A 20,510-nucleotide genomic window follows, 5' to 3' on the forward strand; every position below is an offset into this window, starting at 1 on the left:
GGCAAAAACATCTTTCAGAGAAGCAGTATATAATATTTGCTAGGGAATATGCTTGTGGATCTTGAAATAAAAAGTAAGATATCACTGTTGTTAAATTAGTCCCCTGCTAAGATGAAAATAATCTGATTAAGAGTCTCCATTCTATTAAATTGTGTATATATAAAGGCGAGCTTAAAGGAACAGCTGCTACTTTAATTAAAAGATGTATTTATCCCTTATCCTTCACAAAATAATACATGTAAAAGCAGTTTTACAGATTGAAACATGACAGCCAAGAGACAAGAATATAATATAGAGGATAGTGAGCCAGTGGCCATCTAAAAGACAGCCAGCTTGTACTGCATCAGTATGGAAACTGCTATGACTACAACTGAGATCACCGAGAATTTTACTGCCAAGCCCACTATATTCCCCAGGTCTGGCTATAGCATCTTAGCGTTTATTATGTTTCTAAATGCTGCCTTTTCAATTTTCAATAATTTGTTGGTCATTTTGGTGACTATGAAATATCCAAACCTTCGCAATCCTATCAATATTTTTATTCTCAACCTCTCATTTTCCGATCTGTTAATCACACTGTGTGGGACCACCATTGTGATTAGTACCAATTACCATGGATATTTTTACCTGGGTGAAAAATTCTGTATTTTCCAGGGCTTTGCTGTCAACTACTTTGGTAAGATTTCTTTCTTACTACAACATTAAGCAAAATGTATTAATATTATTATATGTGTTATTATTGGATATTTTGTATATTACATAATTATATTTGTGCACAGTTTAAAATAAAGCATTTTTTAAATTGAAATGGGGCCTTAAGGTTTAGTAAACCTGTAAATTGTATTGTTGACTGTTTTCCCCTTTTGGGAAGATTCAGCTTCTCTGTTTGTCCTGCTGAGGGCAAATCTAACTTTAGATTTACTAAAGGCAAATAGACTGTGCACTTTGCGAATGCAACTGCATTCAACAAGGGCATTTGCTCCAGAGTTTAGTAAATGAGTGGAAGCTCTGCTGACTTCTGTCATCCAATCATGTGCAAGAAAAAAATGCTGTTTTTTTTTCCTTGCATGTGATTGGTTACTCTTTGCAAAGTGAAGCTTCACCTCATTTACTAAGTTCTGGAGCAAATGCCCTGGAAAAGTGTAACTGCACTTGCAAAATGCATAGTCTATTTGCCTTTAGTAAATCTATCCCTATGAGTTGTCACCAGAACAGTAATAAAGGAACAGTCCTCCAACAGGGACACTTGTTGCAGGGACAACTTTCTAAGTGATTTCTTGTACTTTGGAAAGATTTCATCATTTCATGTTTTGTCTGCAGGCCGAAAAGTAAAAATCTCCTCAATGGAACACAGACAGGAAGAAAATGTCATAGATCTACCAGACCCTAAATGCTAAAAAGCATTTGTGTTAGATATATTTTAGAGCCGGTTCACATATATGTGGATCGGATGCGTTTTGAACAGCATCCAATTCGAATAGCATGTGAACAAACCTTGATTTCTATTGTGATGGTTAACACATATGTGGTGCAGCTGGAGTGCGGCTTTAGTGTGAATTCAGAAAGGTTCCTGTACATTTTCTTTTCATTGACTTCTATGGGAACCACTTTTAAACCACACACATCATTAGTTTGTGAACACAATTTCAGCACGGCTTTCTCTCTTCAAATCCGATCCTGAACCGCTTCTGAACTGGCCCTGAACTGCTGCACAACTACTTTAAATTCTTACTTAAACTGGAGCACAAAACCGCACCACACCTAGTGTAAATCCGCTCTTAATGTTTTAATCTAAATTTGGTTCACTAGTAATAATTATCATTTATATATTTTGTTCAAAATAATATGGAGGTCAAAGCTTCCCTTGCATGAAGGAAATATTTCAGCAGTTGCATTTTCTCTATACTTTATATTTTATGCATTTTTATGAACTCATATAAAGGTTCTATAACAAAATACACTGCTCAAAAAAATTAAAGGAACACTTTGAAAACACATCAGATCTCAATGGGGAAAAATCTCATCCTGGATATCTACACTGATATGGACTGGGTAATGTGTTAGGAACATAAGGATGCCCCATTGTTTGATGGAAATGAAAATTATAAACCTACAGAGGACTGAATTCAAAGATACCCCAAAAATCAAAGTGAAAAAATGATGCAGCAAGCTAGTCTCTTTTGCTGAAATGTCATTGCAGTAACTCAAAATGGTACTCAGTAGTTTGTAGGGCCCTGTGTGCTTGTATGGATGCCTGACAGCATCGAGGCATACTCCTAATGAGATGACGGATGATGTCCTGGGGTATTTCTTCCCATATCTGGACCAGGGCATCAGTGAGCTCCTGCACAGTCTGAGGTTCAACCTGGCAGCGTCGGATGGACCGAAACATGATATCCCAGAGGTGCTCTATTGGATTTAGGTCAGGCGAGTGTGGGGGCCATTCAATAGTATCAATTCCTTCATCCTCCAGGAGCTGCCTGCATACACTCGCCAAATGAGGCCGGGCATTGTCATGCACCAGGAGGAATCCAGGACTCACTGCACCAGCGTAGGGTCTGACAATGGGTCCAAGGATTTCATCCTGATACCAAATGGCAGTCAGGGTGCCATTGTCTACCCTGTAGAGGTCTGTGCGTCCCTCCATGGATTTGCCTCCCCAGACCATCACTGACCCACCACCCAAATGGTCATGATGAACGATGATACAGGCAGCATAACATTCTCCACGGCTTCTCCAGACTTTTTCATGTCTGTCACATGTGCCCAGGGTGAACCTGCTCTCATCTGTGAAAAGCACAGGGCACCAGTGGCGGACCTGCCAATTCTGGTGCTCAATGGCAAGTGCCAATCAAGCTCTACGGTGCTGGGCATTTAGCACAGGGCCCACTAGGGGACGTCGAGCCCTCAGGCCACCCTCATGAAGTCTGTTTCTGATTGTTTGGTCACACCAGTGGCCTGCTGGAGGTCATTTTGTAGGACTATGGCAGTACTCACCCTGTTCCTCTTTGCACAAAGGAGCAGATACCGGTCCTGCTGATGGGTTAAGGACCTTCTATGGCCCTGTCCAGCTCTCCTAAAGTAACTGCCTGTCTCCTGCAATCTCTTCCATGCTCTTGAGACTGTGCTGGGAGGCACAGCAAACCTTCCGGCAATGGCATGTATTAATGTGCCATCCTAGAGGAGTTGGACTGCCTGTGCACCCTTTGTAGAGTCCAGGTATTGCCTCATGCTACCAATAGTGACACTGACCCTAGCCAAATGCAAAACTAGTGAAAAACAATCAGAAAAGATGAGTAGGGAAAAAAATGTCAGTGGCCTCCACCTGTAAAGCCATTCCTGTTTTGGGGGTCATCTCATTGTTGCCCATCTAGAGGACCTGTTGTTAATTTCATTAACACCAAAGCAGCTGAAACTGATTAACAACCCCCTCTGCTACTTAACTGACCAGATCAATAATCCAGGAGTTTAACTGATTTGATGCTATACGCTGATTAATAAGTGTTCTGTTAATTTATTTGAGCAGTGTATAAATGTTTTCTTGACAACAAATGATCAATTAGGACACATTTTCAGTAAGAAAATAAAAAGTCTATACAACTAAAAGACAATGATTAAACATAATTCTAGTATGTAGAATGTTTTCACTGGGTTTGGCAATCGAATGTACAAAGATAATTTTATTATTCATAAAGCAGGATGAAAATAAAGTAAAATGCAAAAATTCAACATTTCCTTTTTAAAATATTTGCTAAAAGCATGAATCATGTCTATATTTGAATGTATTTTTGATGTTCTAGACCGACACAATAATTTCACTGTCCCTGACAAAGCAGACCTTGCATTCAATTTAATGCATTTTATTATCCACTGCTCCCTCCTCTGGTATATTTGCAAATTACAACAGCTAAATGTCTTACAACAAAATGGTAAGTTCACAATATAAACACAAGTGTAACATTCTATGTAAACATGCTTTGCTTTATATAAATGAAATTAAAAAACAAAAAAAGTAACACTGGAAAAATTTTTATGTACTAATGTATTGTTTAACCTGGCCAGTAACAGATTTTCTACTGTTCAACCAACAGGCAAGCATCAACCTAGAAATGTTATTTATTTTATATATTTCTCTTCTGCTGCAGGAATTGTATCACTTTGGTCTCTGACCATCTTAGCCTATGAAAGATACAATGTGGTGTGTGAGCCAATCGGAGCTCTGAAGCTCAGTACACAAAGGGGTTACCAAGGATTAGCTTTTATTTGGCTGTTCTGTCTAATTTGGGCAATAGCACCTCTGTTTGGCTGGAGTTCCTATGGTCTTGAAGGTGTTCAAACTTCTTGCTCCATTGGATGGGAAGAGAGATCCTGGAGTAACTATAGCTACCTGATTACATACTTTCTGACATGCTTCATTATTCCTGTTGCCATTATTGGATTCTCATATGGAAGCATTCTCCGTTCGCTGCATAAGGTATATTTCATCACCATGTTCTATTGAAAACCTTTTGCTTTTAATAAAAACCAACACACAGCAGTTCCATATATCAAAAAGGATATGTAGCACTGTCACCCTTCCTAGAGCCCCCTCCTGTCCATCAGGTTTTTTTTATAGAAAATACCTAAAATGCAGCTCCCTGATGGTTTTTCTGTGAAGACCTGCCTAGCAGTGCACCACGTAGCAACTCAATGCTGCACCTTTTCCCCAAAACATGATCCATTAACTTTTATGAAGCACATCTACAGTTTCCTAACGTTCTATCCACTTATAAATGCTGCAAGTACAGAACATGTTTGTTCATTGGGCCAGAAATCCAGGGATGTCCTAATTTAATTTGTGAGCTACAGAACATCTCCCCCTTATGTTAGAGAAAGGGACACAGAGGACAACTCAGCAGTGCTGACAAAATTCTGGGGATTTCAGTGTAGCAGAGGCACAGAGGCTGATTCCCTTTGCAAGGGAAGTTGGACTTTGCAAGACAATTATTCCCAGAGCTTAGCGAATGTGGTAAAATTTCACTTTTAAAAGAATATCCTATCATGTGCAAGAAAAAGGGGAAAAAACAGTATTTTTCTTGCACATAATTGGATGATGAAAGTTGGCAGAGCTTCACCCCATTCGCTAAGCTGTGTGGAAATATCCCTTACAAAGTGCAGCTTCCCTTGCAAAGTGAACAGACTATTTTTATTTAGAAAATCAACCCCACCGCATTGTCACCCTACAAAAGAAAACTAAGAGTTGATCACATTTCTGGCAGGATCAACAGAATGAGATGTGTATATATATATATATATATATATATATATATATATACACAGTGGGGATCGAAAGTTTGGGCACCCCAGCTAAAAATGTGTATTAATGTGCATAAAGAAGCCAAGGAAAGATGGAAAAATCTCCAAAAGGCATCAAATTGCAGATTAGACATTCTTATAATATGTCAACAAAAGTTAGATTTGATTTCCATCATTTACACTTTCAAAATAACACAAAACAAAAAAATGGCATCTGCAAAAGTTTGGGCACCCTGCAGAGTTAATATCTTGTACTGCCCCCTTTGGCAAGTATCACAGCTTGTAAACGCTTTTTGTAGCCAGCCAAGAGTCTTTCAATTCTTGTTTGAGGTATCTTTGCCCATTCTTCCTTACAAAAGTCTTCCAGTTCTTTGAGATTTCTGGGCTGTCTGTCACGCACTGCTCTTTTAAGGTCTATCCATAGATTTTCAATTATGTTGAGGTCAGGAGATTGTGAAGGCCATGGCAAAACCTTCAGTTTACGCCTCTTGATGTAATCCCCCGTGGATTTCGAGGTGTGTTTAGGATCATTATCCATTTGTAGAAGCCATCCTCTCTAACTTCAGCTTTTTCACAGATGGCATCAAGTTACCATCCAAAATTTGCTGAAATTTTATTGAATCCATTTTTCCTTCTACTCGTGAGATGTTCCCTGTACCACTGGCTGTAACACAACCCCAAAGCATGATTGATCCAACCCCATGCTTAACAGTTGGACAGAGGTTCTTTTCATTCAATTCTGTGCCCCTTCTTCCCCAAACGTACCTTTGCTCATTCCAGCCAAAAAGTTCAATTTTAACCTCATCGGTCCACAGAACTTGTTTCCAAAATGCATCAGGCTTGTCTATATGTTCATTTGCAAAGTTCAAACGATGATTTTTGTGGTGAGGACGTAGAAGAGGTTTTCTTCTGATGACTCTTCCATGAAGACCATATTTGTACAAGTATCTCTTTATAGTGGAATAGTGTACCACAACTCCAGTGTCTGCCAGATCTTTCTGGAGGGATCGTGCAGTCAAACGTGGGTTTTGTATTGTTTTTCTCACAATCCTGCGAGCTGTTCTGTCTGATATTTTTCCTGGTCTTACAGATCTTGCTTTAACTTCCACTGTTCCTGATGACTGCCATTTCTTAATTACATTCCGAACAGAGGATATTGACATCTGAAAACGCTTTGCTATCTTCTTATAGCCTTCTCCAGCTTTGTGAGCGTCAACTATTTTCAGTTTCAGTTTTCTAGACAACTGCTTAGAAGAACCCATGGTGCTGATTGTTGGGGCAAGGTCAGATGAGTCTGGGCATTTAAAACCTTTGAGATTGACATAACCTGGTCTTCCCAGGCGATGATTGAGAACAATCCATGACACTGGCAGGTCTCAGCTTTGCAAAGGGGGCAGGGCATGCTATAAATTCTGCAGGGTGCCCAAACTTTTGCAGACGCCATTTTTTTGTTTTCTGTTATTTTGAAAGTGTAAATGATGGAAATAAAATCTAACTTTTGTTGACATATTATAAGAATGTCTAATCTGTAATTTGATGCCTTTTGGAGATTTTTCCATCTTTCCTTGGCTTCTTTATGCACATTAATACAAATTTTTAGCTGGGGTGCCCAAACTTTCGATCCCCACTGTATGTATATATATAAAACACAGTGCTCAGCAAAAATGAGCACACTCCAATAGATTTGTCAGAAAACCTTTCCTTTCAAAATTAACATTTTCTATGGGACTCTATACTAAAAAATACACCCATAAATGCGGGCTATTGATTGCAAGCAAGATTTGTTAATTTGTACGCACAAAAAAGTATTTTTCCTAACAAATTCATTCAAGACCATGTTGCAAAAATGAATACACCCCAATGAAAGTCTTAGGTACAAAGCTAACTTTTAGACAACAAAATCCTAATTAACAAGAAGTCAACTACAGGTGAGTGTAATTATTCATTAAACAAGTGTCCAGCAGTTGATTATAAAAGGGCGTTACTTAACAAAGAAATCCCCTTCCCATTTCATGCTGTCAGCAATGGCACCACATGGAAGAGAAATGTCACAAGGCCTGAGAAAGGAAATAATTTCTTTACACAAGAAAGGTGAAGGCTACAAGCAGATCAGCAAAGCTTTACTTATCAGTCAGAATACTGTAGCAGAAGTGGTAAAAAATTTAACAAAGATGGAACTGCAACCATCTCACAGAGACGTCCAGGCGGTCTGGCCCAAGGAAGTTAACACCTCGACAGGAGCGTCTTCTGATGAAAAGGGTTGAAGAAAATTGGCATGCAAGTTCACTGCAGTTAGCTAAAGAAGTAGAAACCAAACTGGGGTGATTGTATCCCGTGACACAATACGGCTTACACTGCAGAGGAATGGTATGCACAAAAAAGCCTGCCTAGAATTTGCCAGGGCTCATGTTGAAAAAGTAGACTACTGGGACTCTGTACTCTGGAGTGCTGAGACTAAGATATGTTTTTGGAACTGATGGCTTCAAAACTGTATGGCATCGCATAGGTGAGGAGTACAAAGAAAAATGCATGTTGCCTACAGCAAAACATAGTGGTGGCAGTGTTTTATGGGGCTGCATGAATGCTGCTGGTGTCGGGGAGCTGCATTTCATTGATGGTATCATGAATTCATAGATGTACTGCTCTATATTGAAAGAGAAGATGCTACCATCACTCCATGCCCTTGGTCGGCTTGCACTTTTCCAGCATGACAATGATCCAAAACACACATCTAAGGCCACTATTGCATTTCTGAAGAACAGGGTGGGTGAAAGTGATTCAGTGGCCAAGTATGTCTCCTGATCTAAACCCAATCGAACACCTTTGGGGAATTCTGAAGAGACAAGTTGAGCATCACTCTCCATCCTCAAAGATGTCATTCTTGAAAAATGGAAAAAGATCGATGTTGTAATATGTCTCCAACTTGTTGATTCCATGCCTAGAGGACTTGGTGCTGTCCTGACAAATCATGAAGGTCATACAAAATACTAGATGGAGTAGTTTTTGTCCTGGAGTGTATTCATTTTTGCATCAACTAATTTGAGTAAAACTTAAGATTTTGTAACCTAAGTTATATTATTAACCTTACTTTCATGTAATGAGCTAAACAAATGTTCTATAAAACTCAGTTTTGTCAAAATTGTGGAAATTGTTCTTGTGTTCATTGAGATATTGATTAAAATCTTACTTTTCAAAAGGGATGTACTCATTTAATTTAATGTCAAAGCATGCACTCATAGTGTAACTGTAGCCAAAGTTTTACTTTAGTTTCAGATAAAGTGGTTGGAGATCTAATAGTTCTGCCAGGTTTATTTTTTTTTCTATGACTCTGTACAAGAATTGGAGTAGTGTGAGGACAGGAAGGTACAGACAGGGATGTATACATTGTCAGAAATTCTATCCCCTTCCTTACTCTACCAAAATATGTTTTTGTTTTTGCCTGATCAACATTGCAGAAATTTCCCTGACCTAGCAGTAAGTAAGGGGCAGGGCTTATTTTCTCAGAGAAGAGGTGCAGGAACTCTCGCTTTCCAAGTCACCCCTTGTCTCCGTCCCGCACAGTCCCTTGGTTCCACCCCTTACCTACCTCCCAGTAGCACCATTTTAGAGAGTACAGAACCAAGTATCAATTTGTATGAAAATTTTTCATGATAATAAGAAAAGCAGTAAAATATATCCCCTGCAGCCAGCAACAATAGACCCCCCTCCCAGCAACAATGGACCACCTGCAACAAAATACCCCCCAGCAACAGTAGGCCCACGGCAACAAAAGATCTCCCCACAGCCCGCATCAGTAGACCCGTCAGAAGCTAGCAATGATAGACCCCCCCCCCTCAACAGTAGATCCCTCCCAGCAACAATTGACCACACAACAACATACCCCCCCAGCAACAATAGATCCCCCACCATCAGCAGTAGAGCTCCCCAGAATCAGCAGATACCCCCTTTCCTGCAAAAAGAGATACCCTCCAGCGACAATAGATTCCATAGAAGCCAGCATCAATGGACCCTGCAATAAACCCCACCACCCCTTGCCATTACATACATTTAGTGCTGGAGGTGCCGAAACTGCGTTCCTCCATGTTCCCGCTGGAAAAAACCTTGTTAAGGGGAATATCTCCAGCTGGCGTACAGACAGCAACATAATCCTGACAGTGGTTCCAACCGTTCTCTAAATCTAAATATAACATTTTGGCTGAAGTTAGGCATTAAGGATGATTAAAGATTTTAACTTGAGTGTTGCATTACTTTTTTGCTGCAAAACCGCCAATCTTTTGCAAAGAGACATAACTATAAATAACTGGTCCCTATAGGAAAATCATGTAAGGCATTTTAATCCTTCAGTATCTGCTGAATTTCTAGACCATAATGTTTTCCACAGATAACATATGACCTTTTAATAGTGCCTTTAGTTTGTTTCAATAGAAGTCTTAATTTAAACATCTTATGTATTTCCTAATGTATTTGTATTTCTTAAGCTAAACAGGAAAATAGAAGAGCAGGGAGGAAGGAGTAACAAAGAAGAAGAGCTCCGGGTTGTGGTTATGGTGTTGTTTATGGTTATTGCTTTTCTGATCTGCTGGCTTCCATACACCATTTTTGCTCTTATTGTTGTCATTAACCCAACACTCTACATTTCTCCTCTTGCTGCAACTCTGCCTACATACTTTGCCAAGACCAGTCCTGTCTACAACCCAATTATCTACATATTTTTAAATAAACAGGTAAGGAGTTGATATGCTTTGATGTGCTTACATGGATCTAAGCAAATAGAAGTGGATTATTATTTTCTTTTTTCACAAGTAAAAAAATGTCGGACCGTATTGGAACAAGCAGATGATGGAGAAGTCCCTGGTGGTACTATCAGTTTTATAATAAGCATTCTGTAGCCACTTTACTGGGTACTTGAATCTAGGGCAGGTACAGAGTTCTTTCCTCACTTCTTTGCAAGACATATATCTATAGATTCATGCCATGTACATCAAATTCTGACTTGTCACCAACAGCATAGAGATCAAAACTCATTAAACCAGGGTTACAGTTTTTTACAGTCTTCATACTTCATAGTTCATTTTCATGGATTCTTGCCTGGGTCTACCTCTGTCAGCCTCACTGTCAGGGCTCCGGGTATGACCAGAGGTATGTGAACTGACGCAGGGAAACGCAGGCTTCAGATATGTTATAAATAGAGATGAGCGAATTATTAAAAAATTCGATTCGGCCGATTCGCCGAATTTGCGGGAGAAATTTGATTCGATGCGAATTTATTCGCCGCGAATTTAACTTATTTAAAGGGTTTCTAGGCTTCAGAGAGCCTTTATATTAGTGCAGAACACTGTACCTTTAATTTAAATGCCCTTGGAGTCTGCTGGGGAAGAGAAATAATACTGTCAGTCAGTATGACATGCAGATGAGTGCCGTCGATCTTAGAATCACCGCACACTTCACTCATTTGGGCAGTCACTGGGCACGACGAAGAAGAAGAAGAAGGAAAAGAAGAAGGAAAAGAAGAAGGAAAAGAAGAAGGAAAAGAAGAAGGAAAAGAAGAAGGAAAAGAAGAAGGAAAAGAAGAAGGAAAAGAAGAAGGAAAAGAAGAAGGAAAAGAAGAAGGAAAAGAAGAAGGAAAAGAAGAAGGAAAAGAAGAAGGAAAAGAAGAAGGAAAAGAAGAAGGAAAAGAAGAAGGAAAAGAAGAAGGAAAAGAAGAAGGAAAAGAAGAAGGAAAAGAAGAAGGAAAAGAAGAAGGAAAAGAAGAAGGAAAAGAAGAAGGAAAAGAAGAAGGAAAAGAAGAAGGAAAAGAAGAAGGAAAAGAAGAAGGAAAAGAAGAAGGAAAAGAAGAAGGAAAAGAAGAAGGAAAAGAAGAAGGAAAAGAAGAAGGAAAAGAAGAAGGAAAAGAAGAAGGAAAAGAAGAAGGAAAAGAAGAAGGAAAAGAAGAAGGAAAAGAAGAAGGAAAAGAAGAAGGAAAAGAAGAAGGAAAAGAAGAAGGAAAAGAAGAAGGAAAAGAAGAAGGAAAAGAAGAAGGAAAAGAAGAAGGAAAAGAAGAAGGAAAAGAAGAAGGAAAAGAAGAAGGAAAAGAAGAAGGAAAAGAAGAAGGAAAAGAAGAAGGAAAAGAAGAAGGAAAAGAAGAAGGAAAAGAAGAAGGAGAAGGAAAAGAAGAAGGAGAAGGAAAAGAAGAAGGAGAAGGAAAAGAAGAAGAAGAAGAAGAAGAAGAAGGAAAAGAAGAAGAAGAAGAAGGAGAAGAAGGAAAAGAAGAAGAAGAAGGAAAAGAAGAAGAAGAAGGAAAAGAAGAAGGAAAAGAAGAAGGAAAAGAAGAAGAAGAAGAAGAAGAAGAAGGAAAAGAAGAAGGAAAAGAAGAAGAAGAAGAAGAAGAAGGAGAAGAAGAAGAAGGAAAAGAAGAAGAAGAAGAAGAAGAAGAAGGAAAAGAAGGAAAAGAAGGAAAAGAAGGAAAAGAAGAAGAAGAAGAAGAAGAAGGAAAAGAAGGAAAAGAAGAAGAAGAAGGAGAAGAAGAAGAAGGAAAAGAAGAAGAAGAAGAAGGAGAAGAAGAAGAAGGAGAAGAAGAAGAAGGAAAAGAAGAAGAAGAAGAAGGAGAAGAAGAAGAAGGAGAAGAAGAAGAAGGAAAAGAAGAAGAAGGAGAAGAAGAAGAAGGAAAAGAAGAAGAAGAAGAAGAAGAAGAAGAAGAAGAAGAAGAAGGAAAAGAAGAAGAAGAAGAAGAAGAAGAAGAAGAAGAAGAAGAAGGAAAAGAAGAAGAAGAAGAAGAAGAAGAAGAATGAAAAGAAGAAGAAGAAGAAGAAGAAGAAGAAGAAGAAGAAGAAGAAGAAGAAGGAAAAGAAGAAGGAAAAGAAGAAGAAGAAGAAGAAGAAGAAGGAAAAGAAGAAGAAGAAGAAGAAGAATGAAAAGAAGAATGAAAAGAAGAATGAAAAGAAGAAGAATGAGAAGAATGAAAAGAAGAAGAAGAAGAATGAGAAGAAGAAGAAGAATGAAAAGAAGAAGAAGAAGAATGAAAAGAAGAAGAAGAAGAAGAAGAAGAAGAAGAAGAAGAAGAAGAAGAAGAAGAAGAAGAAGAAGGAAAAGAAGAAGGAAAAGAAGAAGAAGAAGAAGAAGAAGAAGGAAAAGAAGAAGAAGAAGAATGAAAAGAAGAATGAAAAGAAGAATGAAAAGAAGAAGAATGAGAAGAATGAAAAGAAGAATGAGAAGAATGAGAAGAAGTAGAAGAATGAAAAGAAGAAGAAGAAGAATGAAAAGAAGAAGAAGAAGAATGAAAAGAATAAAAAGAAGAATGAAAAGAAGAAGAAGAAGAATAAAAAGAAGAAGAAGAAGAATGAAAAGAAGGAGAAGAAGAATAAAAAGAAGAAGAAGAAGAAGAATGAAAAGAAGAAGAAGAATGAAAAGAAGAAGAAGAAGAATAAAAAGAAGAAGAAGAAGAAGAATGAAAAGAAGAAGAAGAAGAATAAAAAGAAGAAGAAGAAGAAGAATGAAAAGAAGAAGAAGAATAAAAAGAAGAAGAAGAAGAAGAAGAATGAAAAGAAGAAGAAGAAGAAGAAGAATGAAAAGAAGAAGAAGAATAAAAAGAAGAAGAAGAAGAAGAAGAATGAAAAGAAGAAGAAGAAGAATAAAAAGAAGAAGAAGAAGAAGAAGAAGAATGAGAAGAAGAAGAATGAAAAGAAGAATGAAAAGAAGAAGAAGAAGAAGAATGAAAAGAAGAATGAAAAGAAGAAGAAGAAGAAGAATGAAAAGAAGAATGAAAAGAAGAAGAAGAAGAATGAAAAGAAGAATGAAAAGAAGAAGAAGAAGAAGAAGAATGAAAAGAAGAAGAGGAAGAAGAATGAAAAGAAGAAGAAGAAGAAGAATGAAAAGAAGAAGAGGAAGAATGAAAAGAAGAATGAAAAGAAGAATGAAAAGAAGAAGAATGAAAAGAAGAAGAATGAAAAGAAGAAGAGGAAGAATGAAAAGAAGAATGAAAAGAAGAAGAATGAAAAGAAGAAGAAGAAGAATGAAAAGAAGAATGAAAAGAAGAAGAAGAATGAAAAGAAGAAGTATTCCAGTACAGCAAAAAGTGTATCTGCAGAGAGCTCCGCTATTTCTGACAGTTCTCTGACAGTTCCTTCACATTTACAGCGGTTGAAACATTGTATCTATTTATTTCTGAATAAAAACATCTGTATCCTAAATGGAAACAAATAAATACAATGTTTCAACCGCTGTAAATGAACTGTCAGAACTGTCAGAAATAGCGGAGCTCTCTGCAGTGACACTTTTGCCGGCTGATCGGGAAAAATTCGATTCGTGCACCCGAAGTTTGCTAAAATTCGGATTTGATGCGAATCGAATTTTTCCTGAAATTCGAAATGAATTCCACTTCGCCAGGTTCGATTCGCTCATCTCTAGTTATAAACAATATAATTTATTAATACTAACAATACATAAACGCAGTGCAATACTAAAACATAAACACAGTGCAACGAACCAAACCACCCACAGATAACAATACGTACAATGCAAGCGTAGTCAGGCAGGTAGGAGCAGGAGGAGCAGGCAGAGAGTGGTCAGGTCACGAGTCGGGTACAGCAACTAATGGGCAGGTAGGTACAGGGGGTCAGGCAGAGAATGGTCGGGGTCACAAGCCAGGGATCAAACAGGAGAAGTCAGCAGAGGTCCGGATCAGGCAGGGTCAGCAACAAATCAGTCAGACAGGAACAGGAACAGGAATGCAGGTAACAAGATACAGGGGCCCATGGAAAAACACACACCAAGGCACAGACTGCAGGTCTGGCCATCTCTTAAATACACCACCTGCAATCAGCCTCAGGTGTTTTGGCTGACTGCAGGGTTGTCTCTGATTGCTGAGAGCACCCGCTGGCCAGCCCTGGTACTGCAGCCCACAAGGCAGGTGAGTCCCACCATTATTGGCAAGCCCATTCCTGACAGTGCCCCCCCCTCAAGGAGTGGCCTCAGGACGCTCCAAACAGTCCTAGCTGGGCAAAATGTTCCACTGCCCGGGTCTGGTAACTGGCGGGATATCAAAAACTGGCACATCGGGCTGGACTCCGGGCAGCGGCACATCGGGCTGGACTCCGGGCAGCGGCACATCGGGCTGGACTCCGGGCAGCGGCACATCGGGCTGGACTCCGGGCAGCGGCACATCGGGCTGGACTCCGGGCAGCGGCACATCGGGCTGGACTCCGGGCAGCGGCACAGGGCCCCCAGGAGGAGCGGCAGGCACCGGGCCCCCAGGCGGGACGGCAGGCACCGGGCCCCCAGGCGGGGCGGCAGGCACCGGGCCCCAAGGAGGAGCGGCAGGCACCGGGCCCCAAGGAGGAGCGGCAGGCACAGGGCCCTCAGGCGGGGCGGCGGGCGCCGGGCCCCCAGGCGGAGCGATGGGCGCCGGGCCCCCAGGCAGAGCGGCAGGCACCGGACCCCCAGGAGGGGCGGCGGGCACCGGGCCCCCAGGCGGAGCGGCGGGCACCGGGTCATCAGGCACGACAGCGGGCATTGGGTCACCAGGCATCAGGTCATTTGGCTCGCCAGCGGGCACTGTGTCATCTGGCAAGGCAGTGGGCACCGAGTCACCAGGCACAACAGTGGGTTCTGAGTCAACTGGCATGACCGCGGGCACTGGGTCAGACATTGGATCGTCTGGCTCTACAGCGGGCATCAGGTCACCAGGCATCAGGTCATTTGGCTTGACAGCGGGCACCACGTCATCTGGCAAGGCAGTGGGCACCGAGTCACCAGGCACGACAGTGGGCTCTGAGTCAATTGGCACGACAGCGGGCACCGGGTCATCAGGTACCGGATCGTCTGGCTTGACAGCAGGCACCGGGTCATCTGGCGCTGGATCGTCTGGCTCGACAGCGGGCATCGGGTCACCAGGCATGACAGCGGGCACTGGGTCATCAGGCATTGGATCGTCTGGCTCGACAGCGGGCATCGGGTCACCAGGCATGACAGCAGGCACTGGGTCATCAGGCATTGGATTGTCTGGCTTGACAGCGGGCATTGGGTCACCAGGTATGACAGCGGGCACTGGGTCACCAGGCATCAGGTCATTTGGCTCGCCAGCGGGCACCGCGTCATCTGGCAAGGCAGTGGGCACCAAATCACCAGGCACGACAGTGGGCTCCGAGTCACCAGGCATGACCGCGGGCACTGGGTCAGACATTGGATCGTCTGGCTTGACAGCGGGCATCGGGTCACCAGGCATCAGGTCATTTGGCTCGACAGCGGGCACCGCGTCATCTGGCAAGGCAGTGGGCACCGAGTCACCAGGCACAACAGTGGGCTCTGAGTCAATTGGCACGACAGCGGGCACCGGGTCATCAGGTACCGGATCGTCTGGCTCGACAGCGAGCACCGGGTCATCTGGCATTGGATCGTCTGGCTCGACAGCAGGCATCGGGTCACCAGGCATGACAGCAGGCACTGGGTCATCAGGTACCGGATCGTCTGGATCGACAGCGGGCACCGGGTCATCAGGCATTGGATCGTCTGGCTCGACAGCGGGCATCGGGTCACCAGGCATGACAGCGGGCACCGGGTCATCAGGTACCGGATCGTCTGGCTCGACAGCGAGCACCGGGTCATCTGGCATTGGATCGTCTGGCTCGACAGCAGGCATCGGGTCACCAGGCATGACAGCAGGCACTGGGTCATCAGGTACCGGATCGTCTGGATCGACAGCGGGCACCGGGTCATCAGGCATTGGATCGTCTGGCTCGACAGCGGGCATCGGGTCACCAGGCATGACAGCGGGCACCGGGTCATCAGGTACCGGATCGTCTGGATCGACAGCGGGCACCGGGTCATCTGGCGTTGGATCGTCTGGCTCGACAGCGGGCATCGGGTCACCAGGCATGACAGCGGGCACTGGGTCATCAGGCATTGGATCGTCTGGCTCGATAGCGGGCATCGGGTCACCAGGTATGACAGCGGGCACTTGGTCATCAGGCGTAATAGGATAATCAGGCTGGATCAGTTCATCAGGCTGGGTAGAGACATCAGGCTGAAGTGCAGGTGCCGAGGCACCAGGCTGAACCACGGAAGGCAGGTTCTCAGACGGCAGGCTCACCGGTTTGGATACTGGCAGGATGGTACTGGTTGGAAAGAATTTTCACTTTTTTCTGGTTTTAACTACTGGAGCACTGCAAGTAAACGCAGGTCTGCAAACAAATGGAGCAGCTGAGGACAGAGAAGAGCTGGAAGATGGAACAGAGGAGGAAGCAGCCGCCACAGAGGACCTCTCCACAGGGCCAAAGAAAGGATAGGTGCAGCGAGTGGGAGCAGGGGACTGGTATGTGGTAGTTAGCAGAGTATACTGGGCCGTCACTGGGGGTGCTGTCGGGGATGCAGGAAGAGTGCCTTGAGCAGAGGAATGACGTTGCAAGCTGACTGAGGCTGGGTGCAACAAGTCTGACCATGTCTGCAGTATGGGTTGAACAAAGCTGAGCTTACACAAAGCCTGTCTGGTCAAAGACTGCACTGCGTTTATACAATCCCTTAATACCTGTGGTGAACATGCAGCATAATGCTCCAAGAAGCAATCCACATCATCCTCTAATAACCATACCAGGGACTCTACCTGGTCTGCACTAAATGGTGGCAAAAAGTCATTCCTGCTTTCAGGGGTACCAGATGAAGCCAACTCTACACAAACCTGAATCAAAGGTTGCACCTCAGAGAACTCTGTGCCCTGATCTACTAGAACATGAGCGATCCATATACATTCTAGCAGTTGATCCCGGGTATACTCCCTCAGAGTCTGATAAGCATATTCTCTGTCATCAAAAACCAGCAGCGACAAATACACAACCTCATCAAGATCCATCCTTCCCAGCAACAAGCCAAGATGGCTTCCCTGTGCAGCCACTTCTGGTCAGGATTGGCCTTGGTGTAATGTCAGGGCTCCGGGTATGACCAGAGGTATGTGAACTGACGCAGGGAAACGCAGGCTTCAGATATGTTATAAACAATATAATTTATTAATACTAACAATACATAAACGCAGTGCAATACTAAAACATAACACAGTGCAACGAACCAAACCAAACCACCCACAGATAACAATACGTACAATGCAAGCGTAGTCAGGCAGGCCGAGTCAATAACAAACGGGCAGGTAGGAACAGGAGGAGCAGGCAGAGAGTCGTCAGGTCACGAGCCGGGTACAGCAACTAACAGGCAGGTAGGTACAGGGGGTCAGGCAGAGAATGGTCGGGGTCACAAGCCAGGGATCAAACAGGAGAAGTCAGCAGAGGTCCGGATCAGGCAGGGTCAGCAGAAAATCAGTCAGACAGGAACAGGAATGCAGGTAACAAGATACAGGGGCCCATGGAAAACCACACACCAAGGCACAGACTGCAGTTCTGGCCATCCCTTAAATACACCACCTGCAATCAGCCTCAGGTGTTTTGGCTGACTGCAGGGTTGAGTCTCTGATTGCTGAGAGCACCCGCTGGCCAGCCCTGGTACTGCAGCCCACAAAGCAGGTGAGTCCCACCATTATTGGCAAGTCCATTCCTGACACTCACATTGTTATTATTAGGTGACAGAGGTAGACCCAAGCATGGTAATTTTTTCTGACATGTTACATACATGTACTCTGATGTCTTCAAGTACGATACAGGAAGCCGAGGGACCACACATAGGGGTTGATTTACTAAAACTGCAGCAATCAGAATCCGGTGTAGCTGTGCATGGTAGCCAAACAGCTTGTAACTTCAACTTGTTCAATTAAGCTTTGGCAGTAAAACCAGGAAGCCGATTGGTTTCTTTGCAGAGCTGGACCAGATTTTGCACGCTCCAGTTTTATTAACTAGCGCCAACAGCCCAGAGCACTGGCTGTTGAAGGAGCAGGGGGCAAGGTAAGTCTAACAGTAATTTTTACTGGTACCCAAGACATAAACACATATGAACCCTTGCAGTAGTTAGGAATTTCCACTGAATGGGTTTTTTTCCCCCTGGAGTTCAGCTTTAATAAAGTAATCACTGAGTGCACTCTAAGGCTACTTTCACACTGATCCACAGCAAAACCGCCTCAAAAACACATAGGAGCTTTTGCCACGTTTTTACCGCATTTTTTAAAGGACACGTGACTTAAAACTGTGCCAAAAACACCTCTCAGTGGCATTTTCCAGGCTTTTTCATTCATTTTAATGGAAAGAGGTGTTTTTGGGGTGTTTTTTTTAACTCCCCAAACATGCCCCAAAGATGCTGCAAGCAGGAGTTTTTACACCGCACCACAAGCGCAACGCCTCAGTGTGAAAACATACATAGATATATATTCACATTTATTTTTATTTTATTTATTTATTTATTTCAGGTACTTATATAGCGCCGTCAATTTACGCAGCACTTTACATATATATATTGTACATTCACATCAGTCCCTAACCCTCAAGGGGCGTACAATCTAAGGTCCCTAACTTGCATTCATACATAAACATACTAGGGACAATTTAGACAGGAACTAATTATCCTACCATGTCTTTGGAGTGTCGGAGGAAACCGGAGTACCTGGAGGACATACACAGGGAAGCAATTTTCTTGAGCTTTTCAGGCGCTTTTTTTTACGCAAAAATGCTTGAAAAACTGCTCAGTGTGAAAGTAGCCTAATACAATGCTGATACATGGAAGATGGAATACACCCAGTCGCCTTATACGGGTAATTCCATTTCAACGTATTCATTATGTTCGAATGATTTGTTTTTGTAATTAATTTTGTATATTTGGATTCCTTTTGTATATTAGTTATTTTCAAATCAATTTGAGATTCGAATTTTGGAGGACTATAGCCTTTGGAAGACTCATAACCTATGGAATGCTATAATTGTTCTAAAATGGGAAAGGCCTTCACAGAAAAATACACAATTTGACCTGCGAATTGGTGCCGTTCAAAACACATCCAAATTTGCATATGTGTGAATCAGGGTTTAGAGTTATAATTATGTAATGGTAAGATTATGATAATCACCAGGGATTGTTGATATTTATATGTATTGTGGACAAAAATGTGTTAAAGTCGAGAACATTCTTTCAGCCCTGGTTCACACAGAGTGCAACTTTGAAATAGCGCAATTTTAAAGCCGCAGGTCAATGCGATTTTCGTGTGACATCTATGTGACTTCATGCACAGATGTCTATGCAAATCATATATTAAATTGCAAAAAAATAGTTCAGGAACCTTCTCTCCAAATCAGTTGCGCCGATTTGAACGGTTCCATAGGCACAAATGGGGTGCAACTTTTCATACGATTTGGAACTGTCAAATCGCATGACAAGTTACACCGCTGTGAACCGGGGCTCAAAACACTATCTGAGAAGGTTTTAAAGCAGTCATCACCATAAACAGTCATAAGCAACAAAACAATGAAAATGTTTATAAATTATTTCCCTTTATTTTCTTTCAGTTCCGCCATTGCGCTGTTCAGTGTTTGACATGTGGCCACATTGACTTATCTGCACCAGAGGAGGACAGTGCATCTATGATTGTTCCAGCTGAAATCCAAGCAGCTCCCAAAACCAATCAAGTGGCTCCAGCCTAGTAACTGCAAGACTGCAATTAAAAAATGTTGTGTCTGATACATCATTGTGTTGATTTAAGAACCAGACATATATTCCCCGCCACCATAAGCTTCAAATCTGCCTTGAAAATGTTATTCTGTTTGGTGACCGTGGGGAATAAACTTCAGTGTTTGTAAGATGATGCTGAAAGATCAGGCCCTGTATCAATTTTTTATTTGTTTTTTAAATAACACTACAACTTTAAAGCAAACCTTCCACCTTATTATATTATTTATTTTATGTTGTTTAATAATTGATATTGATATCAAATTAATAATTGATATGGTCTGCCTTATCATGAAGACCATTATTGTGAGACATAGTTTTATTTAAAAATGCAGGGAAATGTTTTTTCCTTTACAGAAATGACTGAATATGCTCAGCAGAGATTTTGTAATGTGATCTTCGTATATCTATGGGTACTTTTTAGACAGCCTTTAAAAAGGTAACAAAAATATAAGGCTGTTTTGTGAGGTCAATAGCAATTATTTCATTATCATTTAACAAGAAAAAACAAATGTGCTGTGTAAAATAGTATCACAAAAAATGTGCATAATTGGATTGCTTTAAAAAAGGCCTGGATTCTTTCTTAGATACACAGAATCAGGGGCGGACTGACCATTTGGAAACTCGGGCACTGCCCGAGGGCCAGGGGGCAGTAG

The 20,510-nt window shown here is 42.1% G+C and overlaps 1 protein-coding gene across 1 annotated transcript; it reads left to right on the forward strand.

The window, feature by feature from the left end:
* Positions 1 to 318: 318 nt before the first annotated feature.
* LOC149472015 (parapinopsin-like) lies at positions 319 to 20,003 on the forward strand. The gene is made up of 4 exons (XM_089652741.1): positions 319 to 676; positions 4,146 to 4,474; positions 9,774 to 10,019; positions 19,695 to 20,003. Exons 1-4 carry the CDS (start codon positions 349 to 351, stop codon positions 19,827 to 19,829), a joined length of 1,038 nt encoding a protein of 345 aa, XP_089508867.1. The 5' UTR covers positions 319 to 348; the 3' UTR covers positions 19,830 to 20,003.
* Positions 20,004 to 20,510: the final 507 nt, after the last annotated feature.

The sequence above is a fragment of the Staurois parvus genome, unplaced genomic scaffold (assembly GCF_062004578.1).
Source record: "Staurois parvus isolate SC_StPar_1 unplaced genomic scaffold, SC_StPar_1.0 ptg000025l, whole genome shotgun sequence".
Classification (NCBI taxonomy): Eukaryota; Metazoa; Chordata; class Amphibia; order Anura; family Ranidae; genus Staurois; species Staurois parvus.

What these genes read in the sequence shown, in the direction of transcription:
- LOC149472015 (XM_089652741.1), top strand. Translation starts at nt 349, where the DNA reads ATGGAAACTGCTATGACTACAACTGAGATCACCGAGAATTTTACTGCC. An exon ending in CTTTGCTGTCAACTACTTTG is followed by an intron (nt 677 to 4,145) that starts GTAAGATTTCTT and finishes CTTCTGCTGCAG; the next exon opens with GAATTGTATCACTTTGGTCT. An exon ending in ACATATTTTTAAATAAACAG is followed by an intron (nt 10,020 to 19,694) that starts GTAAGGAGTTGA and finishes ATTTTCTTTCAG; the next exon opens with TTCCGCCATTGCGCTGTTCA.